General features: G+C 41.3%; 1 protein-coding gene across 1 annotated transcript in view; it reads right to left on the bottom strand.

The window, feature by feature from the left end:
* The window catches only part of TMPRSS15 (transmembrane serine protease 15), a 275,564-nt gene extending 255,736 nt beyond the window's left edge, over positions 1-19,828 (bottom strand). Inside the window, exons 1-3 of the mRNA XM_075593956.1 lie at positions 19,583-19,828; positions 5,038-5,171; positions 4,829-4,896 (exon numbers count right to left, since the gene is read on the bottom strand). Of these exons, the coding sequence (XP_075450071.1) occupies positions 4,829-4,896; positions 5,038-5,171; positions 19,583-19,724 (344 nt within the window). The 5' untranslated portion in view covers positions 19,725-19,828. The remainder of the gene's footprint in view (positions 1-4,828; positions 4,897-5,037; positions 5,172-19,582) is intronic.
* Positions 19,829-20,837: the final 1,009 nt, after the last annotated feature.

Raw genomic sequence — 20,837 nt, 5'->3', positions numbered from 1 at the left:
CAAGGCCACCAACATGAGGGGGGAGGGGCAGTGGAAATTTTAGTCCTGGGCCCGGGAAAGCAATCAGTGATTTTTAGTGTGATAGAATAAGACTATTAATGAGAGTGAGGTAGAACCTTAGAGAAAGACTAGTAGTAGTATTATTAGTAAAACCTTTGCAGTTGCATACAGCACCACAAGACTTCAAATACTTAAAGAAATTAATTGAAAGGGAGTTTTCATAAACATGTTAGGAAACATCAGTCAATGCTAAATCATAGACCTGGTACTGGTGGTACTGCAGGGAGAAGCATCAAAATATAAAAACGTTGAAGAGGATGAAGAGCTGCATCACATACAGAACATTGTTTTTAATGTGTGCTGCCAGAGCAGCAGGGTCCAGTGAGATAAAAGGAGTGAGAAATTGAGACTTTTTACAATCTACGCTGTTAGGCAACTGTTAAGCACCAGCAGCCAATGTCATATAATTTGCCATCATAAATAATCACCTGGTAGTTACACTTGGGGGAGGTAAGGAAATCTTATCAGCAGCAGCACACATAAAACTGTTGAGGTGATGATTTTTTTTTTAATTTGGCCATGCCTCAACTTCTGGGTATGCAAGGACACTGGCAGATCTACTTGAGAGTGAAGTTTAGACATATTGCTTGGTGCAATATTATAATATATCATAGTTTGCATCTTTAAGAGCCACTGTTTTCCATTTTCTTCATTTCAGTGAAATCCACCAGGTCTCAAGTGGCATTAACCTCTGTGCCCAAGAGATTTGCATCAGATGGAAAAAACTTAAATACCATTTTCATCAAAATCATCTTGGATTCAGAGAACATAGTGACTAGTGAAATACTGTACTACTGAGGCACATTGCTTTATATAAGGCATTTGCCTGAATTCACATGGTAGACGGACCTGTAATACAATTTGAATAGGTTATGAAAATTGAACTACTAAAAGTAGTTTTTAAACTGTTTACGTTTGAGTAAAATAAACTATGGAAAATGAAATTAGTTTTCAGAAATACATTTTTCTATATCTGTACCCAGTTTATTGTTAAGATACCTAGGAATGCATTTAATGTCTTTCAATGCAGTTGTAAAATGCAATTTTCTATCACATACAGTATAGTCAGCCTCAACAGTAGCACACAATATTACACAACATAAGGAAAATGAGTATCAATAATAAAGATTGATGTCTTTTGTACCAAAACTGCCAGTGGCAACCCCCTCCTACCTACAACCACCAACAGCAGTGTCCCCTGTATCGCCTTCAACCTCATCAGTAATACCACCTGAGACTTGCCGGCAAATTTATATCAATATAACCAACATTAACATGTGAGTATAAGACTATTTCCAATCAACTATTTCCAATCCGAGTTCTTAAAACTCTATGATACCCATGCTCCACTACGCAGAATAAGAGTACGGGGGGGGGCACATTCCGTGGGTAACAACTGACCTTATAGCGCTCTACAGATGCCTGCGAAATATGTGCAGAAGACAAACAAGACATGCAAAAGGACAATATTACTCTGATAAACTTCACCAGAATACATCAAACCCGGCTAACTTCTGGAAGGTTATCAACAATATACTGTATTTCAGCCTTTTAGCCATCAACAACCAAGTAATATCACTAAGGAGGATATTACTCTGACAAACCTCACTGACATTGCAAATGCATTCAATGATGACTATGTGGGGTATGCTACTAAATTATTAGAGAAACGCAACACAAACCACAAAGATTAACCTCATTCTGAGAGTACCCCTATAGCCCCACCCTCTCCCAACACTGCTCACAATGTTCAATGTGTCCCAGTATCAGAAGAAGAGATGACACAAGCACTCCTCAAATTAAAACTAAGCAGCCAATATGGACCTGAATTACTGAAATCTAAGTTCATAAGACTTTGTACCCCAGCCATTGCCAAACCAATTGCTTCCATAGTCAACTCTATTCTATCTGCAAGCCATATCCCTAAGATATGGAAAACTCCCAGAGTTGCCCCAATCTTCAAAAGTGGGGACAAAAACACGGTCTCAAAATATAGGCCAATCTCTCTTCTCCCAATAATGTCCAAAGTCATTGAAAAATATGTTCACTTCCAATAAGCGATTACTATACCAAGACAAATTTCCCTAGCCAATTCCAATCTGGCTAGCGCCCCAAACACTCCACGGTAACTACCCTGTTAAAAGTTTGCAATGAGATCAAGTGTGGAATGGAACTGGGACAACTCACTGGTGCAATATTCCTAGATTTTGCAAAGGCTTTTGATACTGTTGATCATGTTATCTTGCTTAAAAAACTCCAGTGCTCTGGAATAGGGAAGCATGCTTTAAATTGGTTTCATTCCTACCTATCAGGTAGATCCCAACATGTTTATCTCAGGCTCTAACTCCACCCCCTTGGATATCACCTGTGGTGTTCTGTAATGCTCTTTTCTGAGGCCCCTACTCTTCTCATTGTTCATCAATGATCTTCCTACAGCTTGTAAGGGAGCTTAAATACACATGTACAGTATGCAGATGATATAATCTTAAATGCACACAGCCCTAGCCTCCCCAACCTTGAACACATATTTCAATCTCACTTTCTGAGACTTTAAAATTGGATCTCCCAAAAAAAACTGTTTTTATATATATATATAAATATATGTTATAAATATATTATATATATATATATATATATATATGTATATATAATATCTCATTGGGTTCTCCCTCCAGAGAACCCAAATTTCAGGCTATGTAACTTCCAGACATATCGAGTGTGCGAATAGTGGTGGCTGGCGGTATTGCATACATTTGAACAAAGGTTGGTGAATGTCCTTTTTTTTATAACCAAGCTGCGTGTATTTGCGTGTGTTTGCGTGTGCATAAGGGCTATATTCGTGGCAAAGCCAAATGTCGGCGAATAATTGGCATATCTCTACTCACCACCCACCTTGTAGACAAACTACAGAGAATAACTCAACCGCTAATTATCACTATGATGTAAGGGCTTCCTTCCAATGGTGCTGCCCCAGTACACTGGAAAAAGAAACCTAAGATTCCAAATGCTCTGTAAACATTAATTTTATCTATGAATTATTCTAATGTTGGTGCCGTATACTGCATGGGACAGTATCAGAACCCACAACAAAACTCAAGGACCAATATGGCTAATAGAACTACAAACGACATAAACGAACAACAACATACTTAGTTGAGTATTTTATGTTTCTGCCCAATTTATTGCTTGCTCATACCAGTTTTCCCTGCTCTTTAATATCAGTGATGCATGTTTTTTATATACAGTATTTACTGAAAGAAATGAGGACTAGTGTAACAAGTACAGTATGATAGCGCAGCTCTGCCTTTGAAGTGATTTAGATAGAAAATATGGATTAGTTTGCAGGTCCTATGTTCTGTTATGATGCTAGTTTGTGCTTTTTGTATTGTTTATTTTTTTTATTTTTTTATTTCTCAGTCTCCTTAAAATGTGCATTTATTTTTTTATCTCCACATAATATTAGAAAGTGTTTTAAACAATTTAAAAAACATGACTGTTGTATATATGAAATTTAAAGGACATTAATTCAGTCTGAATTAATTCAATGGTAATGAGAAATGGAAAAGAACATTACATTTCTAAATACGAGCAGCTTCTAAATTAGAGAAGTGAACCAAATTACCTATGTTTGTCAAATCCTGCAGTGCCATTGCCCACTTAGAATAAATTGCTTGCTACTATTTTACATTTACTGACTTTTTTTTCTTTTAGTCCATTAGTCCTCCACGGTATGGTTTATGATGTCGGAGTTTGGGATACAAAAAAGTGAGGTTTTTTTTTTTTTTTTTTTTAAACATCAGACTAATGTTATATTTGCTATACTTATTATGGTGATTTTATATCATTTGCACAACATAACAATAACCTCTTTTTATTTTAAAACGCGCAGGCCAGCAGTTAGCCACTGATTCAGCAGCAATCTTTGTCAAGCTGTGAGTAATCTTATCATTTCAAAGAACAGGATATACAACATTTTAAAATGCGCTTATATTTAATTTGTTAAATGATTCTGATAACCTTCAGAGAATGGAAAGTGACTGTGCTTTTATTGCAGTCATTCTGGTTCATGTCAGTTTAAAGTTCAAAACTATACTGGCAATAAGGTTAACATTGCTAGGTACTGTAGGCGGCCCACTGCGCAATCTCATTTGAAAAGCACCATTTAATATTTTGAGCTCCAACTTACAATTGCACTTAAACTGTTTGTACGTCTTAAAACTGAAATGCAAAATCAAATATACTTTACTGTCATGTTGTTCTTTGAAATCCTATAATCATTACAGTATAATGGAGAGACGCAGAATAGTGTATCCCTGTAGCCTTGCTGTCAATTCTGATTTAGAAAGGGCAAACTCAACTGTTATGTACAGTAGCACACAACTATGCTGCAAAATCTATTCCCAGATGGCATACATTTAAACTAATGCTAATGTAAAGGATATATACCAAAACCAGAAGATAAAATGGATGAGTTTATGGTACACAGATGCTTAGAGAGGGCTAATATTCTGAAGATACTGGGGGGGGGGGTGATTATTTTCATCAAGAGAATCCCAGGAACGTCAATTAGAATTCAACAAAGTATATATACTAAAATATAGCATATTGCAAGCAAATGAGGGAAACAATCTCAACACTGATAATGTTATTTTGTGAACAAATTCACAGTAAGTTTGGCACATTTAGGATTTATTTAAAGTGCAGATCATACTTTAGTGAATATCCCCATTGACGAATTTTACCTCATCCTCACTTTTTAGCTGCTTACCGGAATTCCAAAACTTGTGCGGTTTTATATTCATTCTTTAGCTGACCAGCTTGAAATATTTCATAGAACTGGGGAAAACAAGCACAAACACAATGACAAATAGTAGAATAAGAAAAGAAGATGTATAAATGTAAATTTATTTTTTATCTCTATCCAAATTAATAAACCTTATAACTGTTATTAATAGAACACTAAGAATGGAAACATACCATTTGCTGAAGATCAAAGGCAAGGAGTTTGAAATCTGTCGAGCTTTTATCTTGCAAGTTGGGGGCATATGTTGCTCCTGACAGTATTTTTAAAGTACCGCTGACTGTGTTATTAGTACCACATGTGGCATAATCTGAAAAATATACCAAAGATCGCAGCAAATTACTGTTTTTACTCAAAGTAGCAAAATAGGCCAAGAAAAGAACAGTGCAAAATTTGGAGCAAGAAGAGAAGTAATGTATGTAACAGGTATTCCCCCCCCAATCGCAGATCTATTGTGGGTGCAGAGAACATACGGTGTTACCAGGTGTGGTGCTTTACCTGTTGGCTCGCAGGAGGGCTGAGCTTCCGCCACGGGGAACCTGGGGCAATTATATTAAGAGTAACCCAGTACTCGGTGCAGCGCCTCCACCTGCGATGGTTCCTAGCAGAGCAGGAATTGTTCCTCGCAGGACACATACAAATACTCACACACCTTAAGTATGATAACCAATACTGTTTACTTAAGGAAACATAACACTCCATAAACATGCACAGAATGACGGGTGTCCCTCTCTGGAGGAGACACTAACTAATGCGTCTCACAGGACGCTTCCCCAACACAGGATGATCCCACCCCGTGTCCATAGGATCCACACCCAATGTCCCGCGCTCTTGAAGAGAGAGAGAATATCGGTGACTGCGCAGTCACTATTAAACTAAGGGCCAGTTGGTGCACTTGTTGACATAAACTACCTGCCCGAGCACTCCTGTGCTCGGATCAGCAACTGGCTTCACAAAGGATCCGGCGACCGAAGAACACCGGAACCACATCCTGGACGATCCCACCCGGAGGACTGCTGCAGCCGCAACGATGAACTGCGCCCACCTCGCTGCACGGAGGCGCAGCGCCCGCTGAGTCCCTAATTGACTCTTATAACTACAGGGACAATACTGTACTATAGGCCGTCCCTACAGCACAGCAACCTTGATGGCTTAGGGGGAAACTCCTAGGGGCCTACAGGGGTTAATAACCTGCCCCACTCCCCTAACTCTTCCCAGTCCTGACTAACTAAGAACTAGCAATCGCAGCCACGCACTGCAATCTGCGGAGTGCGTACAGCAAACTTGCTGTACGCTAACACTATGCCTTCTTGTCAGGCCTCACAGCACTGCCAGCCATGACCCTGACAAGACAGCACTCACACGCACTAAGGGCAGCGTCCCTATCTTGGGCCGTCCCTCAGAACTTACCCACTAATCTGGTGGGGAGTTGGGGCCTTATTTGGGGATGTGGGGGGACCTCACTCGACGCAGGAGCTGCACTTGCTCCCTGCACCCTTCCTTCCCCTTCAGCTCCCCAGCTCCAACTGACAAAAACCCTGTCTGCACACAACATTGTTGCAACTCTGCAGCATGAGAATCTGCCAGCTCTATTGGCTTCAATGCTGCCTGTGACAAGGGTGAAATTGCAATCCCCAGAGGCTTCTGGGAATTGTAGTTCTTGGTACAGCTCTTTTCTATGGGGACCGCGTGCGCGATCTTTCCTGCGCATGGGCGAAGCTCGCGCCACAACCAAGAGGGTGGTGCCCGCCGGGAGAAGTCGCCGCCTCCTTCCCCCACTGCCCCAGGGGTAAGGCAGGGGGCAAAGGAAGATCATGCGAACCGGGGGTGACCCCCTTACACTCTCCCCCTGGTGAAAATACCAACGTCCCCGCTTGGAGAACAGCATCACATTACAGAAAGTTACACAATAAAAATGCATTGCATAAATGGTACAACGTAACATATTGACTGTAACATCACTGATACATGGCATATCACACACAGTAATACCCGAGGCCATCTGAGTGTTAGCTGCTTGCTGAGACCATTTGTGGGGTGCCCCTAACTGATCATGTGGGGGTACCTCACTTTTGCATCCGTGAGCCTCCCCCAGAAAAATCTCTTGGAGAGCACGCTCTGGGGTAACAGTCACCGGTTCCGTACTACTTCCTCCCCCTGGTATAAGGAATAGTACAATGTCTCTCAACCAGGCCTTTACCCGGCCATCCGCGGCATGGATGCGGTAGGCCAGGAGGCCAGGACCTTTCCCGTGGTCCACTACATGGTGAATGGAGCACTCCTTTTTGGGCATAACAGATGCCACTTTCCCTGAATCTTTCTCCACACAGTCTTTGTTCCTCCACACTGGTGAGGCTTCCACTGGGAAGCGAGCAATGGACAATGTCTCTTTCCTCAAAGTCTCTATTTCACCTGGCAGGGGTTAAAGGGTAGATACCTTACCACTGCGGGGATTCCCAGTGGCCAACAGGTCCTCGGGGACGCTGTCAGTTCCCACCTCGGCTGTCTTGGGTCCTGTCCCCGGCACTTCTGGGGCAGTTCACTTACTTGCTGGAACCTCAGGAGCGTTGGATCCCAGTCCTGGGACCACTGGTGTCGGAGCGCACGGGCTCACACTCAGATCAGAAGCCGGTGGGGAATAAGGAGGTTCCTCATCACTCCGCTGGCTTGCAACGAGTTCCTCTTCATCTGGAGCACTGTCAGGTAGGTGCTGGTCCACTCGCACCACTGGACAGGTACCCTCTAAGGGAGACACCTCCACCAGGACGCGATGCCGAGTGGAGCCATTCTCCCTGGTGGCCAGACTTAAGGAGCTATCGTGCTCCGCGGTCACCTGGAGGCTCACACCCAACACCCCTGGGGCAGTCGACTCACTCTTGTCTTCGTTAGGTACTGGTCCCAAGCCTAGGACCGATGGTACCATCGTAGTAGGCCGGACTGACCATTGTATGGCACACGGGCCCACAGCAGGGTCCGCAACATCTGGATACACCTCCTCTAGGGCACACGGGCCCACTGTCGGCTCTGTATCCACCGAGATAGTTGGTTCGATGATTTCACTAGAGTAGTCCGCCGGCAGGCGCATCACCACGAATGGGTGGTCGCTGGAATCACTAAAAGAAGATGGAGGTATAGACACCTTACCCTGTGATTCCGGCATCGGCTGGTCTGGGCTCTGTGGTTCCTGCTCTACCACTAAGCCGTCCCCTTTGAGAGGGTCTGGAACCGGTTCTGCAACATGGTTGTGAACACACGGGTCCACTGAGGCCGCTGGAATTAGGACAGACTGATTAGCAGTGTCCCTCACTTTTGCAGAGGGGTCAGGCTTCCCCGCTTCTTTCTCCACAGATTCCGGAGCCTGGGGTGTAATAGGCTTCAATAACCGTACACCGCAGCATTCACATTCGGGCTCCCATGCCAGTGCACCTCTTGAACAGTCACAGGAGGGACTAAAACACTGTATACCCGGTTCTCCGCCTACCTCAGTCGTCTTGAAGTCTAGCGGTAACTGGGACAGGTCGGCTCCCTCGTCATAGGCTTCTTACAGGCAGGGGCACATTAGCATAAGGCCATCTACTCCTGGCGCTTGCCAGGCCACATACACATTGGGGTGTATGTCCTGACAGTCTATATCATCCTCATACATCATCTCATCCTCAGAGAAGAAAGAGTCTATTACTGCATCACTGTATGGTTGAAAAACACAGTGCTTGCTCCCCCTGGTGAAATGTGAAGGAGGGACACTTTCTACAAGGGAGTGGTTCTGGCTCTGTGCTGAGTCACTCACATCACAGGGGAGGGGCTCTGATTTTCGCGCCAAACCCGGACAGATTTCTTCGACACAATTTAGTGCAGGCTTACAGTCAGCAGCACGTGCGCTCTCATGCTTTGGCGGGAGACGCCATTTGGCTGGGTCAGCGTAGACTAGCTGGTACCCCTCAGACGGGCCCCCGGGGATACACAGTGCGGATGGTGCCTTTGCCAGGCATATATCCGCAGTGGGGATTGCCACAAAAAGTATGGTTTTCCATGTGGACGTGGGATCGTGTTCTTCATCTAAAAAACATGCGTGCGGCCACCCAGTAGTTTTACGCATATAGTACTGAACCACGACCGCGGGTGTAGTTGCGGGAAGGCCTCCTACCGCTACCAACTGGCCAGGTTCCATATATTGCCTCAAAGCCCAGGCAAGGACCTCGTGTCCGGACTTTACAAACATGGTGAAAAATATATTGGACAAATTGGAAAAAAAATAGAACAGGGCACCCCAGGTCTATCTCAGCAGCGCCTCCAAATGTAACGGGTATTCCCCACCCCACAATCGCAGATCTAATGTGGGTGCAGAGAACATACGGTGTTACCAGGTGTGGTGCTTTACCTGTTGGCTCGCAGGAGGGCTGAGCTTCCGCCACGGGGAACCTGGGGCAATTATATTAAGAGTAACCCAGTACTCGGTGCAGCGCCTCCACCTGCGATGGTTCCTAGCAGAGCAGGAATTGTTCCTCGCAGGACACATACAAATACTCACACACCTTAAGTATGATAACCAATACTGTTTACTTAAGGAAACATAACACTAAATAAACATTGCTGCACGCTAACACTATGCCTTCTTGTCAGGCCTCACAGCACTGCCAGCCGTGACCCTGACAAGACAGCTCTCATACACACTAAGGGCAGCGTCCCTATCTTGGGCCGTCCCTCAGCACTTAACCACTAACATGGTGGGGAGTTGGGGCCTTACTTGGGGATGTGGGGGGACCTCACTCGACGCAGGAGCTGCACTTGCTCCCTGCACCCTTCCTTCCCCTTCAGCTCCCCAGCTCCAACTGACAAAAACCCTGTCTGCACACAACATTGTTGCAACTCTGCAGCATGAGAATCTGCCAGCTCTATTGGCCTCAATGCTGCCTTTGACAAGGGTGAAAGTGCAATCCCCAGAGGCTGCTGGGAATTGTAGTTCTTGGTACAGCTCTTTTCTATGGGGACCGCGTGCGCGATCTTTACTGCGCATGGGCAAAGCTCGCGCCACAACCAAGAGGGCGGTGCCCGCCGGGAGAAGTCACCGCCCCCCTCCCCCACTGCCCCAGGGGTAAGGCAGGGGGCAAAGGAAGATCATGGGAACCGGGGGTGGCCCCCTTACATGTAGAATTTAAAAAATAGTGGGGAAAGAATAGAACATATCGGTAATTTATAAAAACGATACAGCTAATGTAGCAGGAAATTAGGCAAAAAAAGGGTAAAGGAGGTCAATATGAAGATAACGTTTCCATATGTGAACATAATCACTCATCAAGCTTTCTGAAAATATTCATACTGAAAAATTTGGTGATGAAAAGCTGTTTATTCAATAACTATATCACAGTAAACTTTGGGGATGAGTGGGTCACACAACTTCCATAGTGCAATGTAATACAGTTTATGTATTTCTTTATTTGTATAGTACCCTACATGTACATTGCTGCTCGCAGTAATAGATGCAACAATATAATTAGGGTTTAATACATAATGCATAATGGGAATAAGCACTTTACACACAAAAGTATACAGTAGGAATGGAGTCCCTGTCCCTAAGCGCATACAATCCAAGTAGTATGTAGGAAACGTACAGAGATGGTAGGCAGATAATTGTATATACAAATAGTCATGGTGAGTGCATAGGCAAGGGTGAGAATGTTGGAGATATTTAAATGCTTAATTAAATAGTTGAGTTTTAAGATGAACCTTGAAGATAGAGAGGTAATGTACTTGACCGATATTGAGGGGGAGGACATGTCAGGGGTGTGCAGCAGCAGGTGAGATCCAAAAAGGGGAGACAGAAGAAAACCTTGAGCATAATGCAGCAGGAGAACTGTGGTATTATTTATTGTAAAATAAAGTATTTCAATTCAGCATTTGTCTGTCACTCTGGTAGCTGGAACAGTAAATATGTTTGTCCCTGTTCTCTTATACCGTAGCCATTTTTGTGCATATCCGTAATGTAGCACCAAAATGAGTGCTCATACCTGTAGTAGGTCCCTCCCCATGTCTTCCTTTAAAATCAGACCACTTATTGATTGACAGTTTAATGTTCCTTGCAGAGAACACCTGAGATACCTGTGAGACACTAATAGCTAGATGTAGCCACTACACCACAGGGCCCCTAAAGTGCCAGACCATATGATGTAGTGGCTATGTCTTGGTGTGACCAAGGGGTAAAAACTTCCCAAACCACTACTTTATACAAAATGTGGAGAGATACCTAAGACACACTACAAATATACTAATTTAAATCATTTTAATATACTTTGCAAATTGAAATTGGGATATTTTTATGGTATCTCTGATGTGTCTTTTATCTTGGAACTGTGATGGAGTAGCCTTTTTTTGTAAAACAGCGAATCAATGTTGAAAATATGCGATTTATGAGAATCTTTTATGCCTTTTTGAGTTTGGCAAACATGTTTAGCCAAGAATCGAATTTGAAATATTTTTTTTTAAACAACATTTACCAATGCATTTTGGATAGCTGGGCACATCTCAAGTAATAGTGATACTAGACCCTTTCAAGCCTGCTCTACACTGCTTGCACACACCACAGGATTGTGATTGTTGAGGACACCCAACTAACCAATCCCTCTAGTCCTCATACGGGAGGGGACAATTATGAAGTGGCTACAAATAGTCCATAAGTCCTGTCTTAGTGCAGGTTTACTTGCACACTCAGGCCCATATTCACTAAAGGGTGTTAAGTTTTAGCAGTCTTTAACTCCTGTTCCTTTAAATAGGAACTGAGGCCTGCTAAAGCTTAGAACTCATTAGTAAATCAAGACCTAAGTGGTTGAGGCCTGATGTTTATCAGGATGACCCTCCTCACTGTTACTGTGGAAAATATAGACCGTAATTAGTCACTCACCATATTACTGAAGAGGGAGGAAAATTCACCATGGCTACACACAGACAGAATGAGCACTGAAGTAAACAGCTGTCATATCAAAACAAAAGTTTTCTTTATTGAAACATCTTATTTTTTAAAAAAAAGCAGTTACTCTCTAAAATGAGCCTCCCTCAATCTTAATGCCTTTTGGATCTACAAAGCACCTGCAACACATCAGGACTGAAGGGGGCACACTGCCTTTATTTTTATTACTTTTCAAGATGATGTCTCCATAAATAACACATTTATTTTTATGTAACTGTGGTTGTGTCATCTTTAATGCTTGTTTGGGCTCTGCAAAACAGTGGGGTATCTTCCTCTGTCTTCATGTTAATTCAACAGTTGGAGTCTACATGCTGTGTGTTGCATGCTGCAAGCCGAGATTTACCCGGTTGATTTGGAGCACATTTGGTTGAACAATTATCTTAACACTGTTACTACGAGTTTATATTCACTGTATTATAGACAGTTAAGGCTTTATCTCCAATTATTAAACATTCACTGCCTGCAGTACAGATTGCCTCAGGCAGCCTATAAGAGGGTGGCCTTCTAGGGACTATCAAGAAAGAAGAACAATGCGCCAGCTTCTCAAGAAGAGTATTTTTTTATTCTCACAATTGAGAGAAAACTATGATGCGGTACACTTTCTGCATTTAATAAGGCAAACAAAAGAGCAGACTTATGCAAAGCAAAATCATAAAGTACATAAACATGAAAACGTTGTTATATCTCCTAGTGCTCTTCAGCTGAGCCCCTCTGGTTCCCTGCAGGCCATGATCAGAGAGATTGGTTATCCTCGCTGCAGTTTTTCCTTATTTGTGTTAGTAATTAGATGATTAGCAGCTGGCTGCTTGCATTTTCACACCATGGGTGGAGTTCCTTTTCCTGTGCACTCTAAATTGGTTTCTCTATTAGGCTTGTGCAATGTCACATACCTCCCCCTTCGGAGTGTAGCTCCATTTACACTTTCTAGAGGACACATCCCTCCCTTCCTTGGGAGAATGTCAATGTTCACATGAAGTCTTCTTGCTCCATGCTGAACCTGAAAGGAAAACACTGAAGGGTCAGACACCAGGGGACACTAGGGTAGAAATGGCCATTTCTAAGAGATTATTGCCTTTGTACCTCATGTTTCTGCATTGACATCTTGGGGCTGAGTGACCCCCGCTCAAAAGCCTACTCAGGCAGTTGCATAACTCTTTCAAGTCACTAGAGGCTTGGCAAATTTCTTTCAGCAATTACACATTTTCCCCCTTTGCTATAGATTATCTTCCTTGAATCTCCAGCAGTTCCGTTTCCTTCTGTTTCATAAGCTCATTAAACTTGATAAACTGCTTGTCGAAAGACCTCATTTGCACAACTCCAAATTAATTCAGTTCTTCTCTGGCCATTGCTTCCATTCCTGATCTTCCAGACTAAGAAGTGAATGCTGCACACCTTAAAAAGTATAACAATGATACAATTACCGGTGCTCCTGTGCTGGAAAGAAAGCCTGTTGTCAGTCCTAGATCAGCAGCAGAAGGAACACAGGGCACAACGGATTTGAAAATCTATACTCATTTATTTGAGCCAACACGTGTTGGCTCAAATAAATGAGTATAGATTTTCAAATCCGTTGTGCCCTGTGTTCCTTCTGCTCCTTCCATTCCTGATCTGCCTGCTTCAGGCAGAGTGGTACATCGGTGTTTAGCCACAGGGGAACACAATGCCGCCAGCCACTAGGACAAGAAGATAAGTTTTAGGGTAGGGTGTTAGCTGTATTTTTTTAAGTTGTTGTCAGTCTTCGAAGACATCCTGCTCCCAGCCACAGTTCCTTTCTCTGTCCACTGGGTGTGCTGCTGTTTTCGGTCTGCTCTGGGGTTCCTCTGTCTGTCTGTCTCCTTGTTGGTCCAGTCCTCTTTCTTTATAGTTTCCTGTTTCCTGTTCATCCCTTGCCTTTGTTTTGTGTCCAGACTCCTATGCCCATGCTTCTGTTCTGCTTCTGTTCCTGTTTTGAGTCATGTTTATATTAGAGGCCCTTGCTATTGAACTAGATTGCCCCAGTCTGTTTCCTGCTAGCAAGTCCCAGTCCGGTTCCTGCTCCCTAGTTTATGTCCCTGCTTCCTAGTCTCAGTTCCTGCTCCTGCCTTCCTGTTGCCAACCCTGCCTGTGACCCCGACTACGCCCCTCACAGCCTGTCACTGAAACCCGTGCTTGTGACCCTGACGATCCTGCTTGTTGCCTGCCACCGAACCCTGCTTGTGACACCACCAATCCTTGCTTGCTCCCCGCTGTTCTGGCCACTGAGGTCCTACCTGCTCCAGGAGTCTTCCCGTGACAGTTGTTATGGTAGGGTGCTAACGATAAGCATTTTAATTGTTAGGGTAAGGGCTTAGTGTAGAGGGTTTTAGGGTAAGGAGATCAGGTTTATAGGGTAGGGGGTAGCGTTAATATTCAGGGGTTTTAGGTTAAGGTTAGTCACTTTCTTTAGCAGAGACTACATGTCCTACACCATTCGCCAGGTTAATTCAGTGCCACCTTTTCATAATGGCCTAATCTGATTGCAGACTACTTAATTCTGTTTTATCATTCAGCTATATTTTTTAGGACAGGATTTGCCTCATGCAAATTGACGATCCTTCTGTGTTAATGTTGCTGTGACGCTCTTTTGCGCACTGCCTTTTATTACATATACCGGTAGATCCTGTGGAGGAGTTGCATTATCATTGTTAGCTGATGTTACACAGCTTTCCTTCTACGGTTTTCAGTTGAGTTCCCATACCTCTTGTCTATGCAGCCACTTCAGAGTTGTGTATTTCGTCCTGTAGTTGCTAAGAAACTTGCATGTCTTGCAAACCATCCAGTTGATGGAACTGCTCTTCCTTGTGTTCCCTTTCTCTGTTTGAGGTGCTTGTAAAGTGACAGCTTCATGTACTATTACATCATACTGTTCTTTTCTTTTTCTGCTTCCTTTCCATATTTCAATGACAACAATCTTGAATGGGGTATGAATATGGTATTGGTGAAAACAAAGTGCACTTAAACACAGAAAGAGGGAATATCAGTATGCACACAGAAGGTTCCCTCTACTCTACTCCAAACACTCTACTTCCCCTGATTCTAACAAAAGCTCCAGTGACACTGACACCGTTATTCTTGGAGTTGTAACCTCAGAGTCAGAGGAAGAACAGCAGCAAGATGTGCATGTTCTGCTGTTGGTAGTAGTAGTACCACTAATTCTAAACTGGGGGAAAGTAAAGCAATGACAAACAAAGTTTCTGTTTGTGCACTTTCTGTTTATTCTTGACTTTCTAACCTCTGCTCTTGTGGAGCCAGAAAAAAACACTACTAAATTATTGACGGTGACCAAAGCGATCAAGAGATCACTTTGACCACCCAAGTGGCATATTTTCTCTCTCCAAGGGTCAAAAACAAAACGATCTCTTCTCCAGTTTGGAAAATATTCTAACCTTACCCAGGCAACAAATATTTGACTATATGCTTCGTATGTACTGTACTGTAATGTTATTGCAGGTCCATTTTAAATTAAAATATAGGTTATTCATCTTAACTGCATACTGTACTTGGGAAAGATTAGCTTTAAAACTGCTAGCGTAGAAGCAACAGAGACAGGAGTCGTCCACCATGCAACTTTGGCACTGCACATGCTGAGATGATATTGTTAAATCGATAACCTATTAGACCAAAAAGGGCCAAGAAGCAATAGAGTGAGTGTGATTTCATCTTACTTTTCATAATATTCAGAATCCTCTACTAGAGCAAGACCCACTGTTTCATCAGATGTGGCATATTCCGTACTCTCCTAGAATTTCTGCTCATCTTCTTTGGCATACTACTTTATTCTCCTGATAAAGAAGCCTTTCCTCCTCCAGATATGGTAAAAAAATCAATTACTCATATCCATCATAAAAGCAGTTACTTGTCAGGGAATCCTTTCAAATGAAAGTTAAGTTTGATAATAAGTACTCTATGGCACATAATATTACAAAGGCTATGACAGGATACAGTATATGATTCACCAGGATTTCACAGGATAGTAGCAACTCTATGCCCATGCTACTAAATTCCATCCAGAAGATATTTCAGCAGAAAAGCCAAAAAGCCTATTCCAGAGCTACACTGAGATGGATATGAAAGTCAGACAGGCCCTGAAAGCTTACATTGTGTCATGTGTGCATGTAATCACAGATATGTAGACAAGTGGCCCTGGCCAAACTAAAGATTACATGATAGCCAATGCCTGCTGGGTGTCTTACTCATTTTTATACAATCTCTGTCAGAATCATCAGATGCAATTCTCATCTCTTTCAAGCTGCTCTACTGTATGTATTGCTGGCTAACGAAGCTCCAAGAAGCATACTGGTGCCAATCTTTTGGACAAACTAGAAAAAGCAACTTAATTGTTCAGAGTTTTCTTACTTTCAGAATGTTATGTGTTTATACTGTATGTATATGAACATGTGTTTTGATGATACGTTTACCTAAATTCTTTGTGCCTTAATACAGTAATGCTAAAATATAATTCATGTCTAGAGAGTTTTGGTAAAATAAACAATTATCCTTATTAAAATAAAAGACCCTGGGCCCCGGATAAAGTAAGCTATAAATGTAGCCACTTTTATTGTACCCGCTGGCATGCTCCTGTGAATGAGCACTGTGGTCCCACTCCCTTCTCACAAAACTGTGGCTGCTTCTCCCGCTGGTGAGGTGTCTATCCCGCTGCAGCTCACCAGCGACTACTGTGTAAATCTGTAACTTACTGTTGGTGAATAAGCAGAAGTGCTAAAAGATTAATAGCAGTGTGAAGCATAATTAATAGTCTCTTTCCCTCTCTCCCTATCTCCCACCTTCCCCCACTCCCATATTTTACTATTCATCAAGCTCCTTTTCACACCACCTTCATGACCCACCTTAAAACCTACCCTATTGAGAAAGGATTATAAAAGACTCTTATTATAGACTTTTATTATAGGTTTACAGTAAAAACTACAAGCATTTCCTTTCCTCTAATACCACCTCAGTTAATCCATGCACTTACTGTACATATACTCCTTACTTTACATCTGCCGCCCTTTACCACTAAATAATAATAATGTTTTTTTATTAAGAACGCAATGAGAGGTCCTGTTTAACAGATAAGAAAATATGTCCTCTGGCGCGTTGTTTCAAGTATATTCGTTTTAGTACAAAATAAAAATAAGAAAAGTTAGCAATGTATCAATACAAGCTAATTAACCCTTAAAGTTCATACATTTGAATTCCTGCACTTACAATTTTGCATAGCCTGTGTTTTGTATTCTTTTCCTATCCGGAGTGTCAGAGGTTAATCTAGACAGGCTAGGTCTCCAATACATATTGCAATGGAAATAGAAGAGAGAAAAGGTCATGGCACAATATAGTTATTACAAAAGATTAGATTAAGAACAATATTGCAATTACAGCCAGTATATTCAAAAACAGCATTTTTGGATAGCTTCCCAGCGTGTGGTAGTAACTCTTTGCTTTGATGGTAATATTGTAGAGTGCATGGTACCCTTCCGCTGTGTGTCTGCTGCGACCATCACGTCCGATTTCCTTGAGGGGGGACACTGCACCTCTCCTACTCCCCGGTACCTTGCATTCGGTCAGTGGTGCCAGGAGGAGATATTACAGCAGCAGTGTCTCATTCACACTCATATCCGCATACAAGTAACTGCAGGGCCAGCAGCCAAAAGCTTCAGCAGAGGAGAATCCTCACCACATGTCACACATTGTAGGGAGCTACATTGGCTCAGTAAATCCAAAAATGTAACATGTTTCGCCAATGCATCATCAGAGATATATCATATATATGTGTATATGATATACAATGTGTGACATGTGATGAGGATTCCCGTCTACTGAAACTTTTGACTGCTAGCCATGCTGTTACTTGTATGTGAATACGAGTGTGAATGAAGGGGGATTTATGAGGACTGAGTTTGGAGACCCCTGATCGTAATCATTGTTTTCAATAGAACTACTGTTAAGTAATGCAGCAGCATTATCTCAATGCATTGTGTTAACGGGTGCAATTATGTTAGCTACATCTGTATATGTTTACATTTTTAACACCCTTCTACTTACTGTATTTTTTGTAAGATGATAGGGTGTCCTAAATTCCAGCTTAAAATATGTCTAGATAATTCTGCAGGACAGATTAGTTCACATTAATGTAATGCTGTTCTAATGTAGTCCTCAGAAAGTACAGTATTGCATCATAGAATAACTGCTCCTCACTCACGTTCTTTTAAGTTATTACTCAAAAGTTATGTACTATACAACAATTTAGGTACAGACTGACAGTAAACAGATTTTCGTAATTACCACCAGCGTAACATAAAATGTACTTAAGTGATGAGGTAAAACTCGATTAAAAATACATTACTCAAACAACTTTACTACATTACAGTACCTTGATTAAACTGAAATGTTGCATGGTGACATATTCTTATAAGTCACTTTAAGGGAACTGTTTTTTCTCATTAACACAAGATCATGAAAAACTGGTTTCCCAGCGATCACTATACATCGTAAAGAATTAATATTCTTCTCTTATTACATTTATCTTTAACTGAGCGTGACAGGTAAGCCCCTGTCCAATAAGACTAATTGCTCAAATTGACTCAAATGATCTATCATTGTTATTGAGAGCACTACAAATCTGAATTCTTACATGTACAATTTGTAAACTATTGCTTGAGAAGAGTAACATTATGGTTCACAGTATCAAATAATGGGAAAAAAACATTTAGATTTCAGTTATAATTCATATTAATGTTTGTATTCATTAGCCAGGTTATGTAGAACAGTGGTTTGGCTGATGTCTGTATAATATAGTGAGTAGTTTAGTAGCCTTTTGGAATTTGTTCAGATAATAAATTCCTTAGATAAACTTATAGCTATCCTTTCATTCATTTCATGCTGACAAAGCAGAGAGAAGTTGTCACTAATGCAGAACTGCTATTTTTCAAGCACATTTCTGATATGGGGAGGGGAACCCCAAAAATATCTGTTCCCAAACAACTGTTTCAGATTTTTTACCACAAGTATCTAAATTATTTATGAATGATCTTAGTATATTAATTATGTACAATAATTTGTATGTTTAATGTTTTAAACAGAAAAGCAATGACATCTGACTAACCGTAAGCGGTATAAAACACTGATTTTTTTTCTCTGTTTGTCTTTTTCCCTAACGTATTCTTTTTATTCTTTCCCTTCGAATGTGTCCTCCTTCAGTGTCACATGTTTTTTCCCTATTACTTTTTCACTCCTTATAACATCCTTTAGTGAGTCCATCCCTATGTACTGTAAATCAACCTGTATCTCTGAACTCCTTTCTCTTTATTGTGTGCCTCTTAGGCTCCTATTCTATTAAGACTTCAATTTCAACTTTATAAAATTAAGGGTCATGATCTCTCATTTTTTTTCACATTTCAAAAGTTTGGGACATTTACCCAATAAGGTTAGCTCAAGTTTAACAAAATTGCAGATGCTCCAAAGAAGCCAAGACAAGTTAGCTTAGGACAAACTGTAATCTATATTAATATAAATAATTATTTTGTTTAAAACCAAAGTAAGTATATGTTAAATATGGTATGTGTATGCCTGTGCGTGTCTGTGTCTGGGTCTGTTTGTCTGTCTGTCTGTCTCTCTCTCACTCTCTCGCGCTCTCTCTCTCTCATAGACATTTTACATTTAGTTATAAATCGTATAACATACAACATTATTCATAAGTACATTGTACAAAAGTTTATAGAGTAAGTAAAATCCATGCTGCTTACCTGTGCTTAGCTCTTTAATTACTATCCATGCAAACACCACCAATCCAATGCAAATACATGTAAACATTATAAGCAGAGTAACAAACCAAACCTCAGAGTTGCTGAGAGGTATTCGTCTATTGCTTGCTTTCTTAGACGTCATTGCTAAAACTTTTGGCTTCTAAATACAGTATACACTTTTAACTTTAAGGCACTTGCTTCCTAACAATGAATGTGTTTCAATACCAAGAGAATTTGTATTTATATGATGACTTAATAACCTAATCATATCATTAATCTTAGCTGATTCTTACTCCGTCAATCTACAGTACTTCTTGCACTCTACTGAAACATATTAAACATCACTTACTGGACAAAGACAACATCTATGAAAAAAAAAAAAAAAGAATGCGCAAACAATAACTTGGAGCCATAAATATTAATTGCTGGTTGTATATAAAAAGTTTTGTTGCGTATCGATCTAAATGTAAATGTAAGTTTATTAACATGAAGAGACATATTAACTGTTTGCACATTATTTTAAAAAGTTACTGTACAGTTTGTTTTATGTAGAGTGTGCACAATGTACTGTACATAAGGGTATTATCATGGCTTATGCTAAACAATAGTGACAACATATTATTACTTGCAATATAAATTAATTCATTACAAAATATGTGAATAGGTTTTGTGGTCAATCTGTATATTTTGTAATTGCTATATTTAACCTCTTTAGTGCTGGAGGGTTCTTCCACCTCTATGCCCAAAAACCCGTTGGCACTAGCAATCACCTAACCACTCTCCTGTGCACATACAAAATTGCATTCAGTTTTCATTGTGGTAAAGAGAATTGGAGCCCCCTTTCAATTTACTTAATGGTTACCATCTACAAAAGTAGCAAGATCCCATCATGCACAGCTAACATCATAAGCACCTCCATTGTGCCACCTTTGAAGAGGTTCGATAAATGAATTCTAGATAAAACTGTACATTTGTATGATAAGAATAATATATTATGTTGATGACACCCAAATCTGCCTCTCCTCCCCTGACCTTTCCCTCTCTCTCTTGTCATTTTTCACCAACTGTCTATCCACAATCTCCTCATGGGTGTCCCATCATTATCTGAAGCTTGACATGTCCAAAATATTAATCTTTCCCCCTTCTGCTGTCACCCCTACAAACAAACTCTCCTTCACTGTCTATAATACCACAATCAACACACCAAACACATTGACCCATGGGTCCTCCTCCACTTCACCTTCATTGCTCACAT

The sequence above is a fragment of the Ascaphus truei genome, chromosome 3 (genome assembly GCF_040206685.1).
Source record: "Ascaphus truei isolate aAscTru1 chromosome 3, aAscTru1.hap1, whole genome shotgun sequence".
In the NCBI taxonomy this organism is placed as follows: Eukaryota; Metazoa; Chordata; class Amphibia; order Anura; family Ascaphidae; genus Ascaphus; species Ascaphus truei.
Note: the sequence above shows the minus strand (reverse complement) of the source record. Positions and strands in the feature narration are given on the sequence as shown.